This window comes from Xenopus laevis, chromosome 8S, assembly GCF_017654675.1.
Source record: "Xenopus laevis strain J_2021 chromosome 8S, Xenopus_laevis_v10.1, whole genome shotgun sequence".
NCBI classification, from domain to species: domain Eukaryota; kingdom Metazoa; phylum Chordata; class Amphibia; order Anura; family Pipidae; genus Xenopus; species Xenopus laevis.
The window spans coordinates 100,147,205-100,170,483 of NC_054386.1; the positions used below are offsets into that span (position 1 = coordinate 100,147,205).

Here is a 23,279-nt window from a genome sequence, read left to right on the forward strand (position 1 = left end):
CTTTCCTTGCACATGCAGGAGACAAGAGGACAAGTCCACTGAGACGGGTGGAATGGAGTTATCGCCATCAGCGTAGGAAGGGGCTCCTTACTGTATGGGCAGTTGGGATATGGAATTCTATAGTAAGAATAAATATTCTTGCCCTTTATGAGTCTTTTTTTAATTGTCAGCTTCTCTCCCAGGGGGTTTGTCTTTCTTTTGGAGCAATTTAAGGGAACTTAATTTCCAAACTTACACTGGAGAACTGGGGGGTCGGTGTAAGGCGATGGAATGCTGTGTGAGTGAATATCCAAACTTACTACAGAGAACTGGGGGGTCGGTGTAAGGCGATGGAATGCTGGTGTGAGCGAATAACACCCGTGCCCCCCCACCAGCCCTTCCGCTGCACCAGCCTCTTGCTGTGTGTGTATATCATGGCCTCCTTGTCAATCAGGCTGACAGTTTATAAAGCAGCCAATCTAATTGACCCATTGACCCAGAGACCTTTGCTTTCAGGATGAAGCTTCCATAGGGTTTTCTCAGTAGTCCCCCCCCCCCAGTCATTATTCGCATTCCCCTGCTTCTGGTCTCCCAGTGATAGTTGCAGCAATTCAGCCCAAACCTCATTGAAATGCTCTTCCCAAGTCCTTTGAAGGAGCTCTTATCAGCGGAGATGGGTTAATGGCTCATTCCCAGTCATTCTGGGACCCTTCCTACAGAAATTCTGTTTTGGTCATAAAATCCAGATAACGGCAGTGATAAACTGCGCCCTCCTCCCCCTGCCTGCCCCCCTGCTGGTGCGATGCTTGCCAGGATATGTGTGCGCCTCTTTAAAAGGTTATTCGCAGTTCATTGGATTTATATGATATTTAAAGGGCTTTGTTATAAGTGCAGTGTAATGGGTCCAACTAGGGTGGTGGGCCACCAGGAGATATCCCAGTGGGCTGGCTCTCATGGGCCCCAATGCTGTAGCCAGGCCTGCTCTATCCAGCCTTATATCCAAGGCCAATAAGGTGCCAACTTGGGCAGGAGATGGGCCCTGTTTGCATTGGGCATTAGAGGGATATGAGCATATTAGAGTTGCTCAGTGATGATAGGTGGATACTGGCAGTGATTCCTGTATCCTTCAGCCTGTAATTCCCCAGGAATGGAATCCATCAGGACTCCTGGATCTCAGGTTTTTTGTCACTGTAAAAGGAGATTTGGAAGCAGCAGAACTCTGCGATTCTCCTTACATGGGAAAGGGAGTCTGAGCTTCTGGCATTTTACAGTAAGTCGCACAAAAGTCTGGATTAAGTGGCTCCGACATTGGATTTCTGCGAAGGAATTTTAACCCCTGCTCCGTTGGACCCCAGAATCCTTCTTTTAGACTGCTAAACTCGTCCTTTTTTCTTACAGATCATTAAAGCGAGACTGACACCAGAAATTAAACCTTTTTTTTTACATCTATCATATTGCCTTTGCATGCTATCTATCATTTTGCCATAAAAGTATTCACAGATGCTTTTACATTTCCCATCTGATCCCCCATGTTCCCTATGAGGGTGCCGCCATATTTGAGCTTCAGCAGTCTGATAGCATTAGAAACTCTAACTGACATGTCGAGAAGGGACAGTCAGGTTGGCAAAACAGTCAGGTTTAGGAACTTCAAGTGACAGTGGCATAATTAGATGTTACTGGGCCCCACAGCAAATTAATTTTAGGGCCCCAAACATATCCAGCGGTTGTCCTGTTTTACCAAAATGTATTGAAATTGTACATGAATTTGAGCCTCATGGGGCCCTCTATACCTCCTGGGCCCCCTGCAGCCGCAGGGTCTGCTTCCTCTGTAGTTACGCCCCTGTCAAGTGATAAATAATTACTTACAAAAGCAGCCCTATGAGTGAAAAACAATCATCATGAGCTATAGGTTACTTTTCATGTACATTAATATTTTGAATCATAATTTTTTAGTGTCAGTATCACTTTAACCTTATTAGGGACACTGGGTCTTGCTTACTAAGTGCAAGTTCAAATGACACTTTTGCAATGTACATGAATATTTTGTTAAAGTTTAAGAGCTATTTAAGTTTGTATTATCTGCCAACATAATGAATTTTTTAACAGCAGCACCGCCTGCTGGTCGGTTTCTGTAACTGTGCAGTCAGGGAGATATAACTTCAGAAGGAAAACAGAGAAGTGTTCTGATGTTGCTCTGCTCAGGAAGGAGATTGTTAGAGACATATACCTTCAGAAGGAAAACAGAGAAGTGTTCTGATGTTGATCTGCTCAGGATAGAGATCGTTAGAGACATATACCTTCAGAAGGAAAACAGAGAAGTGTTCTGATGTTGCTCTGCTCAGGATAGAGATCGTTAGAGACATATACCTTCAGAAGGAAAACAGAGAAGTGTTCTGATGTTGCTCTGCTCAGGTAGGAGATTGTTAGAGACATATACCTTCAGAAGGAAAACAGAGAAGTGTTCTGATGTTGCTCTGCTCAGGATAGAGATCATTAGAGACATATACCTTCAGAAGGAAAACAGAGAAGTGTTCTGATGTTGCTCTGCTCAGGAAGGAGATCGTTAGAGACATATACCTTCAGAAGGAAAACAGAGAAGTGTTCTGATGTTGTTCTGCTCAGGAAGGAGATCGTTAGAGACATATACCTTCAGAAGGAAAACAGAGAAGTGTTCTGATGTTGCTCTGCTCAGGAAGGAGATCGTTAGAGACATATACCTTCAGAAGGAAAACAGAGAAGTGTTCTGATGTTGCTCTGCTCAGGATAGAGATCATTCGAGACATATACCTTCAGAAGGAAAACTGAGAAATGTTCTGATGTTGCTCTACTCAGGATAGAGATCGTTAGAGACATATACCTTCAGAAGGGAAACAGAGAAGTGTTCTGATGTTGCTCTGCTCAGGATAGAGATCATTAGAGACATATACCTTCCGAAGGAAAACTGAGAAATGTTCTGATGTTGCCCTGCTCTGTCCAGCCTTATAACCAATGCCAATAAGGTGCCAACTTGGGCAGGTTATGGGCCCCTGTTTGCATTGGGCATTGGGATATGAGCGTACTAGAGTTGCTCAGTGATGATAACTGGATGCTGGAAGTAGTAGCTGTAAACCTGAGTGATTCCTGTATCCTGCAGCCCATAATTCCCCAGGAATGGAATCCTTTAGAACTCCTGGATCTCAGGTTTTTGTCTCTGTAAAAGGAGTTTTGGGAGCAGTAGAACCCTGGGATTCTCCTTACATGGGAAAGGGAGTTGGAGCTTCTGGCATTTTACAGTCGCACAAAAGTCTGGATTAAGCGGCTCCGACATTGGATTTCTGGGAAGGAATATGCGGCTGTGGAATTTTAACCCATGCTCTGTTGGACCCCAGAATCCTTCTTTTAGACTGCTAAACCCTTCATTTTTACTTACAGATTAGTCCCATTAACCTTATAGGGAGACTGGGTCTTGTTTACTAAGTGCAAGTGTATAATCGGTGCTGGGGCAGCAATATGAGATGAAGATGCCATACTGCTGAGCATTACTTTGTGTCACATGCTGTGTTTGTATCTGTGTCCCCTGTAGGCCGCACTCGGATCGAGGAAGGTGCCTCTCTCCATATTGATTCTTTGCGCTCCGAGGACCAGGGCTGGTATGAGTGCAGGGTGCTCTTCCTGGATCGGCACCACGGAGAAGAGGATTTTCAGAATGGGACGTGGGTCCATCTCACAGTGAACTGTAAGTCTGGTTTTAATAAAGAATTCCAGGGTCCATAGACGTTTCCCAACTCTGTGTCTTAACCTCGGGCTCCGTAGATGTCAGTGGACTTCAGCTCTCAAAATTCTTTTCCCCAGACCAGGTGGAAATTGCTGGGATTCTTAGGGAAAGATTATAAATCCATTACATGATATATCCATTATGCACTTAAATAGGAAATAGAGGCTCTCGGGGTATGCTGGGAGCTGTAGTCTGGGTATTCCTGATGTATGGAGCCATCCTGCAGTGCCAGGGTCAGAGTTAAAGAAAGAAGAGTAAAATCCTTGGGCTTTTGAGTAAGGGGAGATGAGTACATTTGTGGCCCAAACCCCTGGGTATAGAGGAATGTGAGACGGTAACAAAGGCAGGAACGTGATCCACACCCTGACACCCAACTCTCGACACTGCTGTAACTTTACCTAAAAGCACCACACCTGCGCGGCAAGTGATCTCACCAGATAGACTGCTCCAGCTTTTGGAGGGGTGGGGGTAGAACAGTAACCCCCAGCCATGTGTATAGGACAGATCAAGTGCAAGGATTTGGGTTTGGTTGAGAAACACTGTCTCCTTGTTTACCCACTTACTGAGCCTTGGACTGTGCCAAGTGGAGGGTTGAAGCCTCAGGGGCTGTCATACACTTCTGTGGGTGGTAAGACCTTGATGTGGTTTTCTCTCCTTTGTAGCACTTAATCCAGGATACAGCAGTTGGAAGAGCCCAAAGTAGGGAGGGGCGCAGATGGTTTCATTGCATAGTCCCATCTAAATCTGAGAATTGGGGCTTCTGTGCTATGCTTGGAAAATGACATGAGGCTGCTGCTGCACATACTGGTCCTATCAGTGGTCCATAAGCCGGGTCTGACCCAAGCCATTTAAAGGATAAGCAAACTTTAGAAATAAACAGTGAATGTAAAATGGCTCCGGGAGCTTTTCTAAGCACTTTTGCAAAGTACATGAATATTCTTTTTTTCAGTTTCAGAGTTATTAAAGTTTTTATTAACTGCCAACATAATGGATTTTGTAACAACAGCACCGCCTGCTGGTTGGTTTCTGTAACTGTGCAGTCAGGGAGACAGACATTCCTTCAGTAGGAAAACAGAGAAGTGTTCTGATGTTGCTCTGCTCAGGAAGGAGATCGTTAGAGACATATACCTTCAGAAGGAAAACAGAGAAGTGTTCTGATGTTGTTCTGCTCAGGAAGGAGATTGTTAGAGACATATACCTTCAGAAGGAAAACAGAGAAGTGTTCTGATGTTGCTCTGCTCAGGAAGGAGATCATTAGAGACATATACCTTCAGAAGGAAAACAGACAAGTGTACTGATGTTGTTCTGCTCAGGAAGGAGATTGTTAGAGACATATACCTTCAGAAGGAAAACAGAGAAGTGTTCTGATGTTGCTCTGCTCAGGAAGGAGATTGTTAGAGACATATACCTTCAGAAGGAAAACAGAGAAGTGTTCTGATGTTGCTCTGCTCAGGATAGAGATCATTAGAGACATATACCTTCAGAAGGAAAACAGAGAAGTGTTCTGATGTTGCTCTGCTCAGGATAGAGATCATTAGAGACATATACCTTCAGAAGGAAAACAGAGAAGTGTTCTGATGTAGCAACATCATAACAGGATGAGCTGTGCTTCTGAATCTGAATGTATATCTCTCTGACCAGTAGTGTAAGACCCCAGGGGGAACGGGACCGTTGGGGTCAGCTTTGTCTATAGTAGTAGAAATACCCCCTCCCTAGCGGCTGGAGCTGGTGGGGAGAGGGGGACGCAAGCAATGTGAGGCTCGTGAATAGGCTGAGCGTGAGAATGGGGTATTGAGTACAATCCAGGCCCTCCACAGATTGTTTGGGTGGGGGGTAGTTGCGCTAATGTCTCTGATTGTATGGTTACAGGGACTATCCAGCAGGTGGCACTGTTCTTATGAAACTCATTATATTGGCTATGAAACAGATAAAAGTCATGTCAATTGCAAAAGTGCTTTTTACATTACCTTTTTAAGTTTTTTTTTATCCTTTCATGGCTCACTTGAATGTGCTGACTAGTAACACACATCCCCTGCACACAGGCACAAGGTTTGGTTGCGCTAGAGAGTGTGTACATAAAGCGCAGGTGTGTCCCCCTATACAATAGCTACTCACATTCCATACGGTGTGTTACACAAAGTACCAGGGACCGTATGATTGTGCCCCACGCTCGCCTGGAATGTCTTTCACTGGCAGATGAAGTGATTCTAAGCAAACACGGCTGTGTGTGAGAGGCTGCGTTATACAGCTGCACCTATTCATTGGCCAAGAGGCTTTTGTGTAAATACAGACTTGTGTATATTGGGCTCATTTCTGTCCCACATAAGATTTTTAGAGTCAATATGTACAGAATTTATGTACAGAAGACTTTCTATTGTCCATACATTCCTTGGGAAGTTATTGCTCAGTAAAGCAAGCACGTTCTTCATCATGTGGCCACTGGGGGAGCTATCTCTCTGGCTGCTATAACTTACATAAAGGGCAAGTAATGTTTATGGGGGCAGGATGCATTGCAACTTCCCAGCACCACTAATCAGCTCATAAAAAAACTGATGTGTTTGCTTTTGAAACACTATTATAGTTCATATAAACAAGCTGCTGTGTAGCCAAGGGGCAGCCATTCAAGCACAGGATACACAGTAGATAACAGATAAGTACTACTATAGTTTATATAAACAAGCTGCTGTGTAGCCATGGGGGCAGCCATTCAAGCACAGGATACACAGTAGATAACAGATAAGTACTACTATAGTTTATATAAACAAGCTGCTGTGTAGCCATGGGGGCAGCCATTGAAGCACAGGATACACAGTAGATAACAGATAAGTACTATTATAGTTCATATAAACAAGCTGCTGTGTAGCCATGGGGACAGCCATTGAAGCACAGGATACACAGTAGATAACAGATAAGTACTACTATAGTTTATATAAACAAGCTGCTGTGTAGCCATGGGGACAGCCATTGAAGCACAGGATACACAGTAGATAACAGATAAGTACTACTATAGTTTATATAAACAAGCTGCTGTGTAGCCATGGGGGCAGCCATTCAAGCACAGGATACACAGTAGATAACAGATAAGTACTATTATAGTTCATATAAACAAGCTGCTGTGTAGCCATGGGGGCAGCCATTCAAGCACAGGATACACAGTAGATAACAGATAAGTACTATTATAGTTCATATAAACAAGCTGCTATGCAGCAATGGCAGAAATTGAAAAAAGTGTATATGACAAGGTTAAATAGTGGATAACAGATAACACTATTATGTTCTACAGAGCTTATCTGCTATCTGTTGTGTAACCTGAGCCTTTTCTCATTTGAATGACTGCCCCCATGGCTACACAGCAGCTTGTTTATATAAACTATAGTAGTATTTATCTGTTATCTACTGTGTATCCTGTGCTTGAATGGCTGCCCCCATGGCTACACAGCAGCTTGTTTATATAAACTATAGTAGTACTTATCTGTTCTCTACTGTGTATCCTGTGCTTGAATGGCTGCCCCCATGGCTACACAGCAGCTTGTTTATATAAACTATAGTAGTACTTATCTGTTCTCTACTGTGTATCCTGTGCTTGAATGGCTGCCCCCATGGCAACACAGCAGCTTGTTTATATAAACAATAGTAGTGTTTCTGAAACAAACACAGCACTTTTACTAGTGCAGGGCAACACTGCATTATGTTGCTGTGGTGTTACTGTTCCTTTAACAATCAGATGGGTTATTGGTTCTGTGTTTGTCATTCTGCGGGCAGCCAATTACCTACTGCAGGATGGGGGGAGTTTATGTCAGCGTGTCCCCAATTAAGAATACTTTTTTTATTTCCGTTGCAGCCCCGCCTTCTTTCCGTGAAACCCCACCCACGTACGTGGAAGTGCGCGTGGGAGACACCCTTACGCTTACCTGCGTTGCTTATGGCAACCCTCAGCCGGTGGTCACATGGAAACGAGACGGCGTCACCATGGAGAGTGGAGATAAGATCCAGGTAAAGGTTCAAGTGCTCGTGTACAGCAGCGCTAGATGTTATGGACTTCAACTCCCAGCACCCACAGCCAAAGCCTCATTTTACTTAATTAGCAGGGCTCCACAATGTTGTTCATGACCAAGCTGTATCCATGTTTACTCTCAGAATAGGAGGAATGGGGCAGATTATAACCAAGGGCAGTTGCCATCCATTTGTGCCAGAAAGATGTACCGGTAGCTGCCGAAGTGTCTGTGGCTCTGCTGCACTCTAGTGTTCACACCCGGTACTGCACTATTATTTATACATACTAGTCATTGGCATCAATGTGGGCATCACATGGGCACATTATTCTGAAAGAGGTTAACTGGGTGTTGGAAATATAGAGCTGCTCGGCTGGCTGTAGAAAGTAGCACACCCATAATACTGATACATCAATGTTGTGTGTAAATCAGGGTTTGCTTGCCCTTTAAAAGAGCAAGGGCCCTTTAAATGGATACTGTCATGGAAAAACATGTTTTTTGTTTTTTTTTTTAAACACATCAGTCATTAGTGCTGCTCCAGCAGAATTCTGCACTGAAATCCGTTTCTCAAAAGAGCGAACAGATTTTTTTATATTAAATTTTTAAATTTGACATGGGGCTAGACATATTGTCAGTTTCCCAGCTGCCCGAATCATGTGACTTGTGCTCTGATAAACTTCAGTCACTCTTTACTGCTGTACTGCAAGTTGGAGTGATATCACCCCCTCCCTTTCCCCCCAGCAGCCAAACAACAGAACAATGGGAAGGTAACCAGATAGCAGCTCCCTAACACAAGATAACAGCTGCCTGGTAGATCTAAGAACAGCACTCAATAGTAAAATCCAGGTCCCACTGAGACACATTCAGTTACATTGAGTAGGAGAAACAACAGCCTGTCAGAAAGCAGTTCCATCCTAAAGTGCTGGCTCTTTCTGAAATCACATGACCAGGCAAAATGAGCTGAGATGCACCTACACACCAATATTACAACTAAATACACTTGCTGGTTCAGGAATGACATTTTATATTGTACAGTGAATTATTTGCAGTTTAAACAGTGTCATTTAGAAATAAAAACGACATCATAAAAATCATGACCGAATCCCTTTAATGACTGTGAGTATAAAAAACATATTGACTCCCTGTGTCGCCCCCTACAGGCCAGTAATGGCTCTCTGAGCATCGTCCGGGTGGAACGTACCAACGCGGGGGTGTACACCTGCCATGCGCTCAGCAACGAGGGGGAGATAACTCACACTAGCCGCGTGCTAGTCCAAGGTAAGATGTTTTCATTATTAGTCCAAACTTACTGATCACCCCCTCAAACACAATTAAACTGATATATCTGCTTATTAAATCATTTAAAGGGCATCTAAACCCCTGAGTTAGTAATAAGCCAGCCCTATGTGATACTCCTGGGGACTTAATGAATAGAAAGCCAGAAGGTTTGGGGCCTGCTGTATCATGGGATCCATACAGCAGCTCTGGGCCAAAGAGCTGACAATCGAATGTTCCATTAGATTAATTGTGCATGAGAAAATGCCTATTTTCTGTGTTTAAGTGTTTGTCTCTCTCCGCAGGCCCCCCTATCATTGTGGTCCCCCCAGAGAACACCACAGTGAATGTTTCCCAGGATGCCTTTCTAACCTGCCAGGCTGAGGCCTATCCTGCCAACCTCACCTACACCTGGTTCCAGGGCAGCAACAACGTCTTTCTACTCAAGTAAGTCACTCGAGGCGCGAGCCATACCGTCTTCTCCTCCCCCTACCAAATACAGACCAACTGTAGGGATGCTTAAAGGGGTAGTTCATCTTTAAGTTAACTTTTAGTACGTTAAAGAATGGCTAATTGTAAGCAACTTTTCAATTGGTCTGTATTATTATTATTTTTATAGTTTTTTAATTATTTGCCTTTTTATTCTGACTCTTTACAACTTTCAAATATATTTTTATTGCTACTTTTTTATTACACATCTTTCTATTCGGGTCTCTCCTTTTCATATTCCAGTCTCTTAGTCAAATCAGTGCATGGTTGCTAGGGGAATTTGGACTCTAGCAACCAGATGGCTGTAATTGCAAACTGGAGAGCTGCTGAATAAAAAGCTAAATAACCACAAATAATAAAACATGAAAACCAATTGCAACTTGTCTGAGAATATCACTCTCTACATCATACTAACAATTGACTCAAAAAGTGAACAACCCCTTTAAGATGACGAGAAAATACGAGATAGTGTAAACGTTCATTTAGGGCAGAGACACAGGCTCAGATTTGGGGAGATAAATCTCTTCTTCTGGGTGACTAATCTCCCCGAACTGCCTCCCGTCGGCTAGAATCTAAATCTCCGGCGGGATGGCACTAGGAGCGCTTCGTTTTCCAAAGTCGCCTCACGAGGAAACTTTGGGCGACTTCGGAAAACGAAGCGCTCTGAGTGCCATCCCGGCGATTTACATTCTAGCCGACGGGAGGCAGTTCGGGGAGATTAGTCGCCCGAAGAAGAGGAGATTTGTCGCTGGGCGATTAATCTCCCCGAATCTGAGCGTGTGTCTCTGCCCTTAGAGTTAAGAGTAGGCCAAGTCATAGACATTTATATATTTTATGAATAATGGGGCCCTTAAAAAGTAATTTTGGCCCCAGACCGTACCCCTGTTAGAGAAAGAGCAGCTTCACTTTGTATTCCTTATGGAAGAATCCAGCCTCCCTGACGTCGACTCTTCCTCATTATTCCTTAGCCGTCTCCAGCCGAGAGTCCGCATCCTGGTGGACGGGAGTTTCCTTCTCCAGCGGGTCACCCCAGAGGATGCTGGGAAATACACCTGCATCCCCAGTAACGGCATGTGGAAATCTCCTTCTGCTTCCGCCTACCTGACGGTGCTGCGTAAGTACTTCTCCTGCCTATAAATGCTTTTCATCAACCCACTGAGAACTGGCCTATTGACTGTAGCAAAGGGAACAGATAGGCAGCCATATAATGGTTTAAGGTCTGTTGGTTGTTTCTAACCTAGTATGACTGATTCCAACTGTGATCTTGCCCTGTGAAGGTTCTAACGCTCTAATTGGCTGTCTAATGAATGTAATGAATCTCATAGGGCCCTTTCTTCATTCCCATACAGATCCAGCCTATGTAACAAGCATGCCCGCAGAGACCTACCTTCCCATTGGGATGCGCGGTGTGATCAAGTGTCCCGTCAGAGCCAACCCACCCTTACTACTAGTCAACTGGACCAAGGACGGACACACCTTAGAGCTGGACAAGGTACGGGCCCCTGAATTCAATGCCATGTGACTGGTGAGGGGTTGGTTTGTACTGAAGAACATGGCGCTAATCCTGCATATCTGGCGTAGTCAGACCGATCTACTTGCGCCACCTTGTGTTTAATTTTATCACTGCACTGAGATAATACTTTACTACTGCACGTAATGTACTAGTAGCCAATGCCTTCCAAGTCATTGATATGAGTGGGGATACAGTCACTTCCCCCGAGTGCAGTAGGTACAGTAGATTCCCTGGGTATCTGGGTTGGTACATTCTGTGCAGGTGGGAGGAGGGTGGGCATACGGAGTTGCTTGCTACAGACAAGTTTATTATCTACAAGGACTCCAAGCTCCGTCTCCATTATGGATTTGCCTAGTGCAGTCCCATTAAGGGTATAAGTGGATATTGTTACATCCCAGGTGCAGGACTTTACATTTATCAACATTGAATCTCATTTGCCACTTAGCTGCCCAGATTGCCAGTTAGTCAAGATCCTGTAGCAAGTGCCACATCCTGGATGGAATTAATTGGGCTGATAATTTTGTCTCATCTGCAAACACTGATACATTACTTACAATACCCTCCCCTAAGTCATTAATGAACAAGTTAAATAAAAGTGGCCCCAATACTGAGCCCTGGGGGACCCCACTAAGAACCTTACTCCAAGTAGAGAATGTCCCATTAACAACCCCCCTCTGTACCCGATCCTGTAGCCAGTTTCCTATCCATGTGCAAACGACTTCATTAAGCCCAACAGACCTTAGTTTAGAAATCAGTCGTTTGTGGGGCACAGTATCAAACGCTTTGGCAAAATCCAAATAGATCTACTGCCCCCCCACTGTCCAGCATCTTACTTACCTCATCATAAAAAGCAATCAAATTAGTCTGACATGACCTATCCTTCATAAAGCCATGCTGATTGCTGCTCATAATCACATTCACTAGGACAAAAATGTGATCCCTTAACAAGCCTTCAAATAATTTGCCCACCACAGATGTGAAATTTACTGGCCTATAATTGCCAGGCTGAGATCGTAATCCCTTTTTAAATATAGGAACCACATCAGCTTTCCTCCAATCTATAGGTAACATACCAGATGAAAGCAAATCTGAGAAAATCAGAAATAGGGGCTGGTCTAAAACTGAACTAAGCTCTCTTAGAACCCGGGGGTGTATGCCATCAGTCCCTGACTCCTTGTTTACATTCATTTTTATTAAAGGGATACTGTCATGGGAAAAAAAAAAATTCAAAATGAATCAGTTAATAGTGCTGCTCCAGCAGAATTCGGCACTGAAATCCATTTCTCAAATGAGCAAACAGATTTTTTTATATTCAATTTTGAAATCTGACATGGGGCTAGACATATTGTCAATTTCCCAGCTGCCCCAAGTCATGTGACTTGTGCTCTGATAAACTTCAATCACTCTTTACTGCTGTACTGCAAGTTGGAGTGATATCACCCCCTCCCTTTCCCCCCAGCAGCCTAACAACAGAACAAAGGGAAGGTAACCAGATAACAGCTCCCTAAAACAAGATAACAGCTGCCTGGTAGATCTAAGAACAGCACTCAATAGTAAAATCCAGGTCCCACTGAGACACATTCAGTTACATTGAGAAGGAAAATCAGCAGCCTGCCAGAAAGCATTTCTCTCCTAAAGTGCAGGCACAAGTCACATGACCAGGGGCAGCTGGGAAATTGACAAAATGTCTAGCCCCATGTCAGATTTCAAAATTGAATATAAAAAAATCTGTTTGCTCTTTTGAGAAATGGATTTCAGTGCAGAATTCTGCTGGAGTAACACTATTAACTGATGTGTTTTGAAAAAACATGTTTTCCGATGACAGTATCCCTTTAAAGCTTTATGAATCATATCCTGAGTCAGCCACTGACTAGATTGAGCTGGACCATTAGTGCAGCTATAAAGTGAGCCTGGGAACCCAGACTCCTCTATTGTATACACTGAAGAAAAGAACTGATTTAGCACATTTGCCTTTTCTGTATCTGTTACAACCATACTGGTACCATTATTTAAAGGAGCAACACTCTCGACCTACATCTTTTTACTATTAATAAACGTTTTGGAGTTAGTCTTAGCCTCAGCCGCAATGCACTCTTCATTTCATTTCTATGGCTTCGGGATTGTTGATTTACAACATTTATTACAGTGTTTATATTCATTAAATGCAGCTTCTGTCCCAAAAGACTTGTAGTATTTAAATGCCTTTCTCTTCTTTCCTATTAACTTTAGTACCCTGGCTGGTATGTGGATGAGGACGGCTCCCTGGTTATTGCCACAGGGAATGACGATGCCCTTGGGATCTACACGTGTACCCCATATAACAGCTATGGCACAGCTGGGGTGTCTCTGCCTACTGAGGTGATCTTAAAGGTACAGGAATCTGCTTAAATAAACCCCATGTTTAGCTCCTGTGTCTCTAAGCTTGATCCAGTTCTAGGAACAGGTAGCGACAGTATTTGTGCTAGCAAACATCTGATTGGCTACTAGACCTGGAACAACCTGTTGTCACACTGAGCCTCTATGTTTTTGTCATTGTAACGCTCCTTTTCCCCCCAGGAACCGCCATCATTTGTGGATGTCCCCAATGAGGAATATTTCCAAGATGTGGGCAGAGAACTGGTGATTCCCTGCTCAGCGGTGGGAGACCCTCCTCCTCTCATCCAGTGGTCAAAGGTGAGAACCCTCTTATAAGGGATTAAAAAGACTATCACCATCTATAGGTGACTACTAGAACTGCAGTGTTATATAACCAGCCGCCAACTCCCTGAACCTCCCTTTCTGATTGCCCATCGGTATGAATTGTCTAGCCAGGTGGCACCCATGAGACACTAGACAGCAGCTTAACATATTGTTTAAAGGAGAAGGAAATTCGTTTACCACTTGGGGATGCCAAATGTTATGCACCCCCTAGTGAATGTATTTACTTACCTGAAACCCCAGGCCGGTGCTCCTATCAGCAGAAAACTGCACCAGAATTTCCCAGTGCACACGCATGCGCAGTAGAACAAAATAGCCGACTTTTTAGTTCGAGTTCAGCTTTTCACTCTAATGCGCATGTGCAGCCACGAGAAATAAGAAGAAACCGGAAGAGGGTCGCTCCGTGGTGCTCACTGGTATAACCCCGTTCTGGTGCAGTTTTCTGCTGATAGGAGCACCGGCCTGGGGTTTCAGGTAAGTCAATACAATCTTATTTAACATTTGGCACCCCCAAGTGGTAAACGACTTTCCTTCTCCTTTAAAAAGGGATACTGTCATGGGAAATTTTTTTTTTTCAAAACATCAGTTAATAGTGCTGCTCCAGCAGAATTCTGCACTGAAATTCATTTCTCAAAAGAGCAAACAGATTTTTTTATATTTAATTTTGAAATCTGACATGGGGCTAGACATATTGTCAGTTTCCCAGCTGCCCCCAGTCATGTGACTTGTGCTCTGATAAACTTCAGTCACTCTTTACTGCTGTACTGCAAGTTGGAGTGATATCGCCCCCTCCCTTTCCCCCCAGCAGCCTAACAACAGAACAATGGGAAGGTAACCAGATAGCAGCTCCCTAACACAAGATAACAGCTGCCTGGTAGATCTAAGAACAGCACTCAATAGTCAAATCCAGGTCCCACTGAGACACATTCAGTTACATTGAGTAGGAGAAACAACAGCCTGCCAGAAAGCAGTTCCATCCTAAAGTGTTGGCTCTTTCTGAAATCACATGACCAGGCAAAATGAGCTGAGATGCACCTACACACCAATATTACAACTAAATACACTTGCTGGTTCAGGAATGACATTTTATATTGTACAGAGAATTAATTGCAGTGTAAACAGTGTCATTTAGAAATAAAAACGACACCATAAAAATCATGACAGAATCATGTGTGCCTGATGCGCCATCACTTCCACAAACCTCATTTTGTCTGGCACATTGAGAGATTGTTACAGAGGAGGTGGCAGGAACCCTGCAGTGCTTGTTGGACTACAACTCTCAGCGTCCCATGACAGACACAGAAATCACTATTCATATAAACACTGTCATGGGCCAGGTTTGAGCAAGATTGTAGGCTCCCAAATTCATTGCTGCTGTTCTAATCCTCCTCTTTTGCTCCACAGCTGGGACTGCCTGGGAAGAGCGCCGCTCAGATGGACACAAACAGCAGCCTGGTCTTCAGACCCCTCACAAAGGAGGAGCACGGAATCTGGGAGTGTACAGCAACCAATCACGTGGCCACCATTAGTGCACGGACTGCCATCTACGTGCTAGGTAATGAAATGGGGTGAGTCTTTTGTTGCAAATATGCAGTTGTGGGTCCAGCAATGTGACTTTGTGTTTGTGTTTCCACCTCCCACAGGAACGAGCCCACACGCTGTAGCCAACGTTACTGGCCAGTCCCTCGTCTGTTCTGTCAATGTCTCGTGGGTCCCCGGATTTGATGGGGGTTATTTCCAGCGGTTTAGCGTCTGGTACGCCCCACTGTGAGTGATTTCTCCTGTCATTTGCCAGATAATGATGTGCCACATATGGAATAGACTGCAGTGTATTTATACGGGTTGGGTGTGCCAAAGCTTGTGTATCATTTACACCTGGATTCTAGGGCTACCATTAGCCCCAGGGCTTCCTTGTTCCTGGGTACAGCTGCCACCAGAAATCCCACTGGCACCAGAAATCCCATTGCCACCAGAAATCCCACTGCCATCAGAAATCTCACAGGCACCAGAAATCCCACTGGCACCAGAAATCCCACTGGCACCAGAAATCCCACTGGCACCAGAAATCCCACTGGCACCAGAAATCCCACTGGCACCAGAAATCCCACTGCCACCAGAAATCCCACTGCCACCAGAAATCCCACTGGAACCAGAAATCCCACTGGAACCAGAAATCCCACTGCCACCAGAGATTCCACTGGCACCAGAAATCCCACTGGCACCAGAAATCCCATTGCCACCAGAAATCCCACTGCCACCAGAAATCCCACTGCCATCAGAAATCTCACAGGCACCAGAAATCCCACTGGCACCAGAAATCCCACTGGCACCAGAAATCCCACTGGCACCAGAAATCCCACTGGCACCAGAAATCCCACTGCCACCAGAAATCCCGCTGCCACCAGAAATCCCGCTGCCACCAGAAATCCCGCTGCCACCAGAAATCCCACTGGCACCAGAAATCCCACTGCCACCAGAAATCCCGCTGCCACCAGAAATCCCGCTGGCACCAGAAATCCCACTGCCACCAGAAATCCCACTGCCACCAGAAATCCCACTGCCACCAGAAATCCCGCTGCCACCAGAAATCCCGCTGCCACCAGAAATCCCACTGGCACCAGAAATCCCACTGGCAACAGAAATCCCACTGGTACCAGAAATCCCGCTGCCACCAGAAATCCCACTGGCACCAGAAATCCCACTGGCACCAGAAATCCCCCTGCCACCAGAAATCCCGCTGGCACCAGAAATCCCATTGCCACCAGAATTCCCATTGCCACCAGAATTCCCATTGCCACCAGAAATCCCATTGCCACCAGAAATCCCACTGGCACCAGAAATCCTACTGGCAAAAGTGCTCCATGAAGGATTTGGTTCTTACATCTTTATCATTCCACTGAATGGAGCACAATGGCTGCACAGATGTAGTTAGAGGATCTTTTCTCTGTAATTCTTTCTTCTTTCCCCCCTAACAATATCTATTGTTTTGCTGTGACCCACAGGGTAAAACCACTGACTCGTGGGCACCACGACTGGATCTCCGTCTCTGCTGCAGTGGGTGCCACTCACTTACTGGTGGAGAATCTGCAGGGAGACACGGCCTACCAGTTTAGTGTCCTCTCCCAGAACAAGCTGGGCACCGGGCCCTTCAGTGAGATCGTGACCGCCACTCCCCTGAGTGAGTATGAAGGCAAATTCAAAGCCAATTCCCCGCTGCATCGTTTTATCTCCCTGCCTGCCCATGAGTTGAAGCAGACATTGGGCATTTAAAGGAGAACTAAAGCCTAACTAAAGAAGTAGGTAGAAATGTTGTACATGATGTTTTGTGCTTCTGTACCAGCCCAAGGCAACCACAGCCCTTTAGCAGTAAAGATCTGTGTCTCCAAAGATGCCCCAGTAGCTCCCCATCTTCTTTTCTGCTGATTCACTGCACATGCTCTGTGCTGCTGTCACTTATTGAGCTTAGGGAGCCACTCACAATATACAGTACACATAGAATAGAAATGTCACAATATAAGGCTGATTAGTAATTAATACACATAATTACTACATGGCAGCACAGAAACCAGTGCAATTAGCATCAGAATTGAATAATCAGCAAACCTGTAGCATCAGCTTATATTACAGCCAGGGAAGCTCATTTTCTGCTGGATAATTAGTGACGAGCCCTAAGCTTAGCTTCTCAACAGCCAATCAGAGCCCACTGAGCATGTGAGTGTCACAGACACTTTCCAAGATGGTGACCCCCTGTGACAAGTTTGAAGTCCTGGATCATTGCTGCTATTGACAAGCTCAAACTTTAGCCTCGTGCAAGAAGTTCACTATATAAAATAGGACATTTTTAGCCACATTAATTTTTAGGGTTTAGTTCTACTTTAACAGCAGCAACTTTCTCTACCATCCCTCTACTTTTCTTCAGCTTACAGTAACTGCTCTACATTTCTTCTCACTCTTAGATTTCCCAGTTACCACTGTGCCACCTCCAGTGCCCACATCTGAGCTGAGTGACAGCCTCTCCCCGCCCCGCTACCTTTCCACCAATGAGACGTCAGAAGGAGTGATTCTGCAGTGGCTGCCCCCTCTACGCTCTTCCCTGCCGCTGCGTGGGTACGGCCTGGAATTCCGGAGGGATGAAGGAGCCTGGGAACTACTAGATGATTCCATCCCTGAGTCTCAGACTGAGCTTGTGGTGCGCAAGCTGGTTAAGGTGGGGCTGGAGTTCAGTTCTGATTCGACTAAACTAAACTAAGAGTATTCAAGTACTGATGTTATGTACTGACTGATATAAACACTAGGGGGCGATGTGACATAAAAATGAAGACCAAAACTGTCTGTCATATTCTAGATAGGCCTTACCAGTACTTTGTAAAGGGGAAGTATGACCGTTTTCTCCTGCAACTTATACTTGTACCCCTTTAATACAGGAAAATATCTTTCTGCCCCTTCTTGTTGTCCCTGACTGCCAGATTTATTACCCACAAGTGCCCTCCATGCCCTTCTCATTTAAAGGAAAACTTTACCCCCAAAATGAAAACTTAAGCAACAGTTTATATCATATTAAGTGACATATTAAAGAATCTTATCAAATTTGGAATATATATTTAAAGGATAAGTAAACCTTTAAAATAAGTGAATGTAAAATTGACAAGTGGGCTATTCTAAGCACTTTTGTAATGTACATTCATTATTTATTTTGTTTTTATACCAAGATATTAAGGGATACATGTACTGTGAATATGAATGAATTTTGTTACAAAATTGCTGGTCAGTTTCCCACCAGTCTGACCAGCAAGTAGTCAAGGAAGTTGTCAGGAGAAAGAAAGAGGCTGCTCTGATGTTCTTATGCTTAGGAAAAAAAATTAGAAACATCTCTCAAATCTTTCCTAAGCAGAAGAACATCCGAGCAGCCTCTTTCTTTCTCCTGACAACTTCCTTGACTACTTGCTGGTCAGACTGGTGGGAAACTGACCAGCAGGTGGCGCTGTTGCAACAAAATTCATTCATATTAACAGTACATGTATTCCTTAATATCTTGGAATAAAAAATGAATAAACAAGGAATGTACATTACAAAAGTACTTAGAATAGCCCCCTCATCAATTGTACATTCACTTATTTTAAAAGTTTACTTATCCTTTAAGTAAATAGTGCCCTTTTACATCTCTTGCCTTAAAACACCATTTTGTGATGGGCTGTGTGCTGCCTCAGAGATCACCTGACCAGAAATACTGCAGCTTTAACTGTAACAGGAAGAGATCACCTGACCAGAAATACTGCAGCTCTAACTGTAACAGGAAGAGATCACCTGACCAGAAATACTGCAGCTCTAACTGTAACAGGAAGAGATCACCTGACCAGAAATACTGCAGCTCTAACTGTAACAGGAAGAGATCACCTGACCAGAAATACTGCAGCTCTAACTGTAACAGGAAGAGATCACCTGACCAGAAATACTGCAGCTCTAACTGTAACAGGAAGAAGTGTGGAAGCAAAAGACACAACTCTGTCTGTTAATTGGCTCATGTGACCTAACTTGTATGGTTTCTTTGTGTGCACCGTGAATCCTAAGATCCCAGGGGGCGACCCTTATTTTTTAAAATGGCAGTTTTCTATCAATGATTACACAATGGCACATACTATTTAAAAAGTATATTATTATGAAAATAATTTATTTACATGAAGCAGGGTTTTACATATGAGCTGTTTTATGCAATATCTTTTTATAGAGACCTACATTGTTCAGGGGGTATAGTTTTCCTTTAATCATTTACCTAATGAAGTCCCATTAAGGTTACAAGTGGTTTACTCTCTGAACAACTAAGGGGCAACACTTTTAATAATAACCTTGGAGAATGTTTTATGTGACCTGCTATGTAGCTCCTGTGGACGCCGATCATTACACATGTAACAATTCTACTCTCTGCTTCTGCTTTATAGGATACCATGTATGAATTCAGGCTTGTGGCATTTGCAGGCGATTATATCAGTGAGCCCAGTAACAGTGTAAATATCTCCACAGCAGGTGAGTGTAGGGGACATTGTAGATACACTATACCACTCTATATTGGCATGGAACACTCTAAAGATGAAAAAGCAGTGGTATTATCTATCAACAGGCCAGAATGGTTTCAGCTTTCAAATGAGTACATGTTTATGATACAGCATAATGACATTCATGTAACAGTCACCCTACAATTCCAGGGGTACCCAGGGCACAAATAAACACTTACCCCAAATCTCCCCCTAACTGACCTTCAGACTGGGCCCCCTTAGCTCATAACAAGGTTACAGATATATAGAAACATTGGGGTGTCACCCTGCTATAGTTCCAGGGGTACCCAGGGTACAAATAAACACTCACCCCAAATCTCCCCCTAATTGACCTTCAGACTGGGCCCCCTTAGCTCATAACAAGGTTACAGATATATAGAAACATTGGGGTGTCACCCTGCTATAGTTCCAGGGCTAAAATTAGAAGCCATGGTGAGGCTCAGTATTGGCGCAGTTCGTTTCTATACCACTAGGTGGCACTGTACACAGATACATGAGACATAGAGAGTCACCTGCAAGACAAGTATTGGATATACAATAGGAGGAGAGGCTGACGTGCTGTACTGGAAGGTATCGGGGTCCTAGAAATACAGTATTTGCAGCTCCCAGCAGCTGCTCCAGTTGCTTTTATCAGTCCATGTGCTAGCCTGACTCTATGCAATCATATTTTGACATTGTAGCAGCATCTTCTAGTTAAATTTAATACCTAGAGTTCATTGTTTCTAATGGAGTCCATGCCCCATAGGAAACAATGGGACAGTTTTTGTTGCCAATTCAGCTCCAAGCAACTCATTTGTGTCTTTGTTGGGCAGGGATGAGGGTGTACCCATCAAAAACTCTCAATCCAGAGGTGCAGAGGAAACCTTTGATGGCTGGCGTAGTGGGAGGAGCATGCTTTCTCAGCTTGGCCATTATTCTCAGCACCGTGGTTGCCTGCATGATGAACAGACGCCGGGCCAAGCGCCGCCTCAAGCGCAGACAGCAAGGTATGGAAAGGACACGGGATTGGGTTCTGCTCACATGGGGGGGGGGGGGGTGGGATTGATTGCAAGCTTCAGGGTAGCTCCCTTTAAGTTATCTGAAGTGACTGCACCTTTTTTTAAATATTAAACACAAGCACCAGGAGAGGCAAATATTTAGTCCTAAAGCAAAGTGCAGCGTCTGCTTGTTTCCTTTAAATGATAAGTAAACCTTAAAAATAAGCGAATGAAAATTGATGAGAGTGTTATTCTAAGCAATTTTGCATTGTTCATTCATAATTTATTGATTTTTAATTCCAAGATATTAAAGGATACATGTAGTGTTAATATGAATGAATTTTGTTACAACAGCGCCACCTGCTGGTCAGTTTCCCACCAGTCTGACCAGCAAGTAGTCAAGGAAGTTGTCAGGAGAAAGAAAGAGGCTGATGTTCTTCTGCTTAGGAAAGATGTGAGAAAGGTTTCTAATTTTATTCCTAAGCAGAAGAACATCAGCCTCTTTCTTTCTCCTGACAACTTCCTTGACTACTTGCTGGTCAGACTGGTGGGAAACTGACCAGCAGGTGGCGCTGTTGTAACAAAATTCATTCATATTAACAGCACATGTATCCCTTATTGTACACTGCAAAAGTGCTTAGAATAGCACCCTCATTCATTTTACATTGACTTATTTTTAAGGTTTACTTATTCTTTAAAGATAGGAGGCTCCATCCCATCCATGGTCAGTGTCCAGATAAGCCGGCCACTCTAGCTGTCTTGTCTCCTACATCATCTGTTGGCCTCACCTCTGGCACTAGATCATTGCGTGTGACAGTTAGTTCTGTGCCATCCCAAAGCTGACATTCCACTCTTCCATTTCTCCTCAACCCCTATCTGTCCTGCATCCTCTCATGCGCGTCATGTAACTGTCCCCCCTCCCTGCATGCTTGTGGATTTTCCCTGCATGCACCATTCAGCATTTAAACCATGTAGTGGATTGTCACATCTGGAGATAGGGGGTTGGCACGTCAGAAAAGCCTGGGGTGGGTGAGTTTTTCCAGGAGCAACAACATGTTGGACAGGGATTCCACCAGATGGGAAAGTTAGAGGACATTTACATTGAGCCTTGAATGAAGCATCTCATAGAAATGACAGACCCCTAATCCTTTTTAACCTGCAAAAGGAGCCAAAAATATATTTGTCTGCAGATTAAAAGCCACTCTGTTCAATACAAGTTTTGCATTAGCCACTACCTACTTCTCCCAGTACAGAGCCATGTACAGAGATTGAATGTTGAGAAGTTCCTGGTACAGATATTCCCAGTACTTCCCTAGTCATTCAGGAACCTTCCCAAGTAGGGAAATCCATGATCCTCTCACTACTGGCCAAGTTGGTTCCTGATCCTGAACTGCTCCCTCCCCCACCTCATAGAAGTGAATCCAGGCTCCTCCCACCACTATTCCAAGAAATAGATTCTTTGTACTTGGCCCTAGGCTGCTCTCTTTCCTATGGACACTCAGGAACCTCCTCCACGGCATATGAATCCAGGCTTGTCCCAATACAGATATTGAATCGCTACATATTTCCTGATCCTGGGCTGCTCTCTTTCCCATGGTCAGACAAAAGGCAAGGTTGGGTCCCATAATGGCATATCCCATTGTGTGGGTTGATCTTGCAGGAAGATCTGGAGAACATTTTGATGGCCCCTAGACAGAGTTCTTCCTCCATTACTGTCACAACAGAGATCAATGAACCCCCAAGGTCAGGGACAAAATTAACCTTATAGAGAATCACTGTATTCTCTTACTTGTGGGTCAATGTGGCCAATACAGCAGCAGCCCTCCCCCCCATCCTTCACTCTTCCCCAGGTTTATTAGTCAAGGGCTTTGATTTCATTTTGGATGGGCTTAAAAAAGACATTCAGTTATTAGTTGGTTAAAGTGGTGTGATGATTATGGGGTGCCAGATCTAGCCTTCAGTCTCCAGAGTTGGTGCAGAGGAGCAGACCATACCACATTCTGGTTGCTACTGATTCCGACACATGATATTGCCTGTCGATACTAGAGGTGGTGAATAGGTCACATTGTCACAAGTTGTTTTCCGCATCTGATTCCCTGTTGTGTTCTCATAACCTTCCAGATACACCAATGGTCTTCTCCCAACCCAAGAAAGCTTCTCCTTCACAGTAAGTGTCTCCATGCCCATGATGTCACCTCCTGTCCACTCATCTCATGCTTTGAGTCTATAGCATTTTCCATGAGTGCCTTCCTCATGTAGGGCTCTCTCTCTATTTTGGGTACAACTGTAGAGTAGTTAATGGGCTGGCCTATCAGAGGGTACAATGAGGTGGGTTCAGGATGTTCTGTGTAAGTTGTACGTATCATGGTGTCTTCATGATCAAACCCATGGTGTCTTCTCACCACCACACAGCTTGAACCTGTACTAGGGATGGACTGAATCCATGTTTTGCCCAGATCACCTCAGAATCTAATGAAACCTTTAAAAATAATCCAGCTGGTCAACGCAGGTGCCCAGCTACCACTGAGAGTGGGTGATTGAATCTAATAAACC

The 23,279-nt window shown here is 44.3% G+C and overlaps 1 protein-coding gene across 1 annotated transcript in view; it reads left to right on the plus strand.

Moving 5' to 3' along the window:
* The window catches only part of igsf9.S (immunoglobulin superfamily member 9 S homeolog), a 57,508-nt gene that overhangs the window by 28,565 nt on the left and 5,664 nt on the right, over positions 1-23,279 (plus strand). Inside the window, exons 4-18 of the mRNA XM_018233517.2 lie at positions 3,542-3,694; positions 7,575-7,726; positions 8,886-9,003; positions 9,306-9,447; positions 10,458-10,603; positions 10,839-10,981; positions 13,232-13,372; positions 13,559-13,675; positions 15,104-15,254; positions 15,343-15,466; positions 16,702-16,877; positions 17,656-17,906; positions 19,636-19,720; positions 20,562-20,735; positions 22,848-22,893. Coding sequence (XP_018089006.1) covers positions 3,542-3,694; positions 7,575-7,726; positions 8,886-9,003; positions 9,306-9,447; positions 10,458-10,603; positions 10,839-10,981; positions 13,232-13,372; positions 13,559-13,675; positions 15,104-15,254; positions 15,343-15,466; positions 16,702-16,877; positions 17,656-17,906; positions 19,636-19,720; positions 20,562-20,735; positions 22,848-22,893 — 2,119 coding nt within the window. The remainder of the gene's footprint in view (positions 1-3,541; positions 3,695-7,574; positions 7,727-8,885; positions 9,004-9,305; positions 9,448-10,457; positions 10,604-10,838; positions 10,982-13,231; positions 13,373-13,558; positions 13,676-15,103; positions 15,255-15,342; positions 15,467-16,701; positions 16,878-17,655; positions 17,907-19,635; positions 19,721-20,561; positions 20,736-22,847; positions 22,894-23,279) is intronic.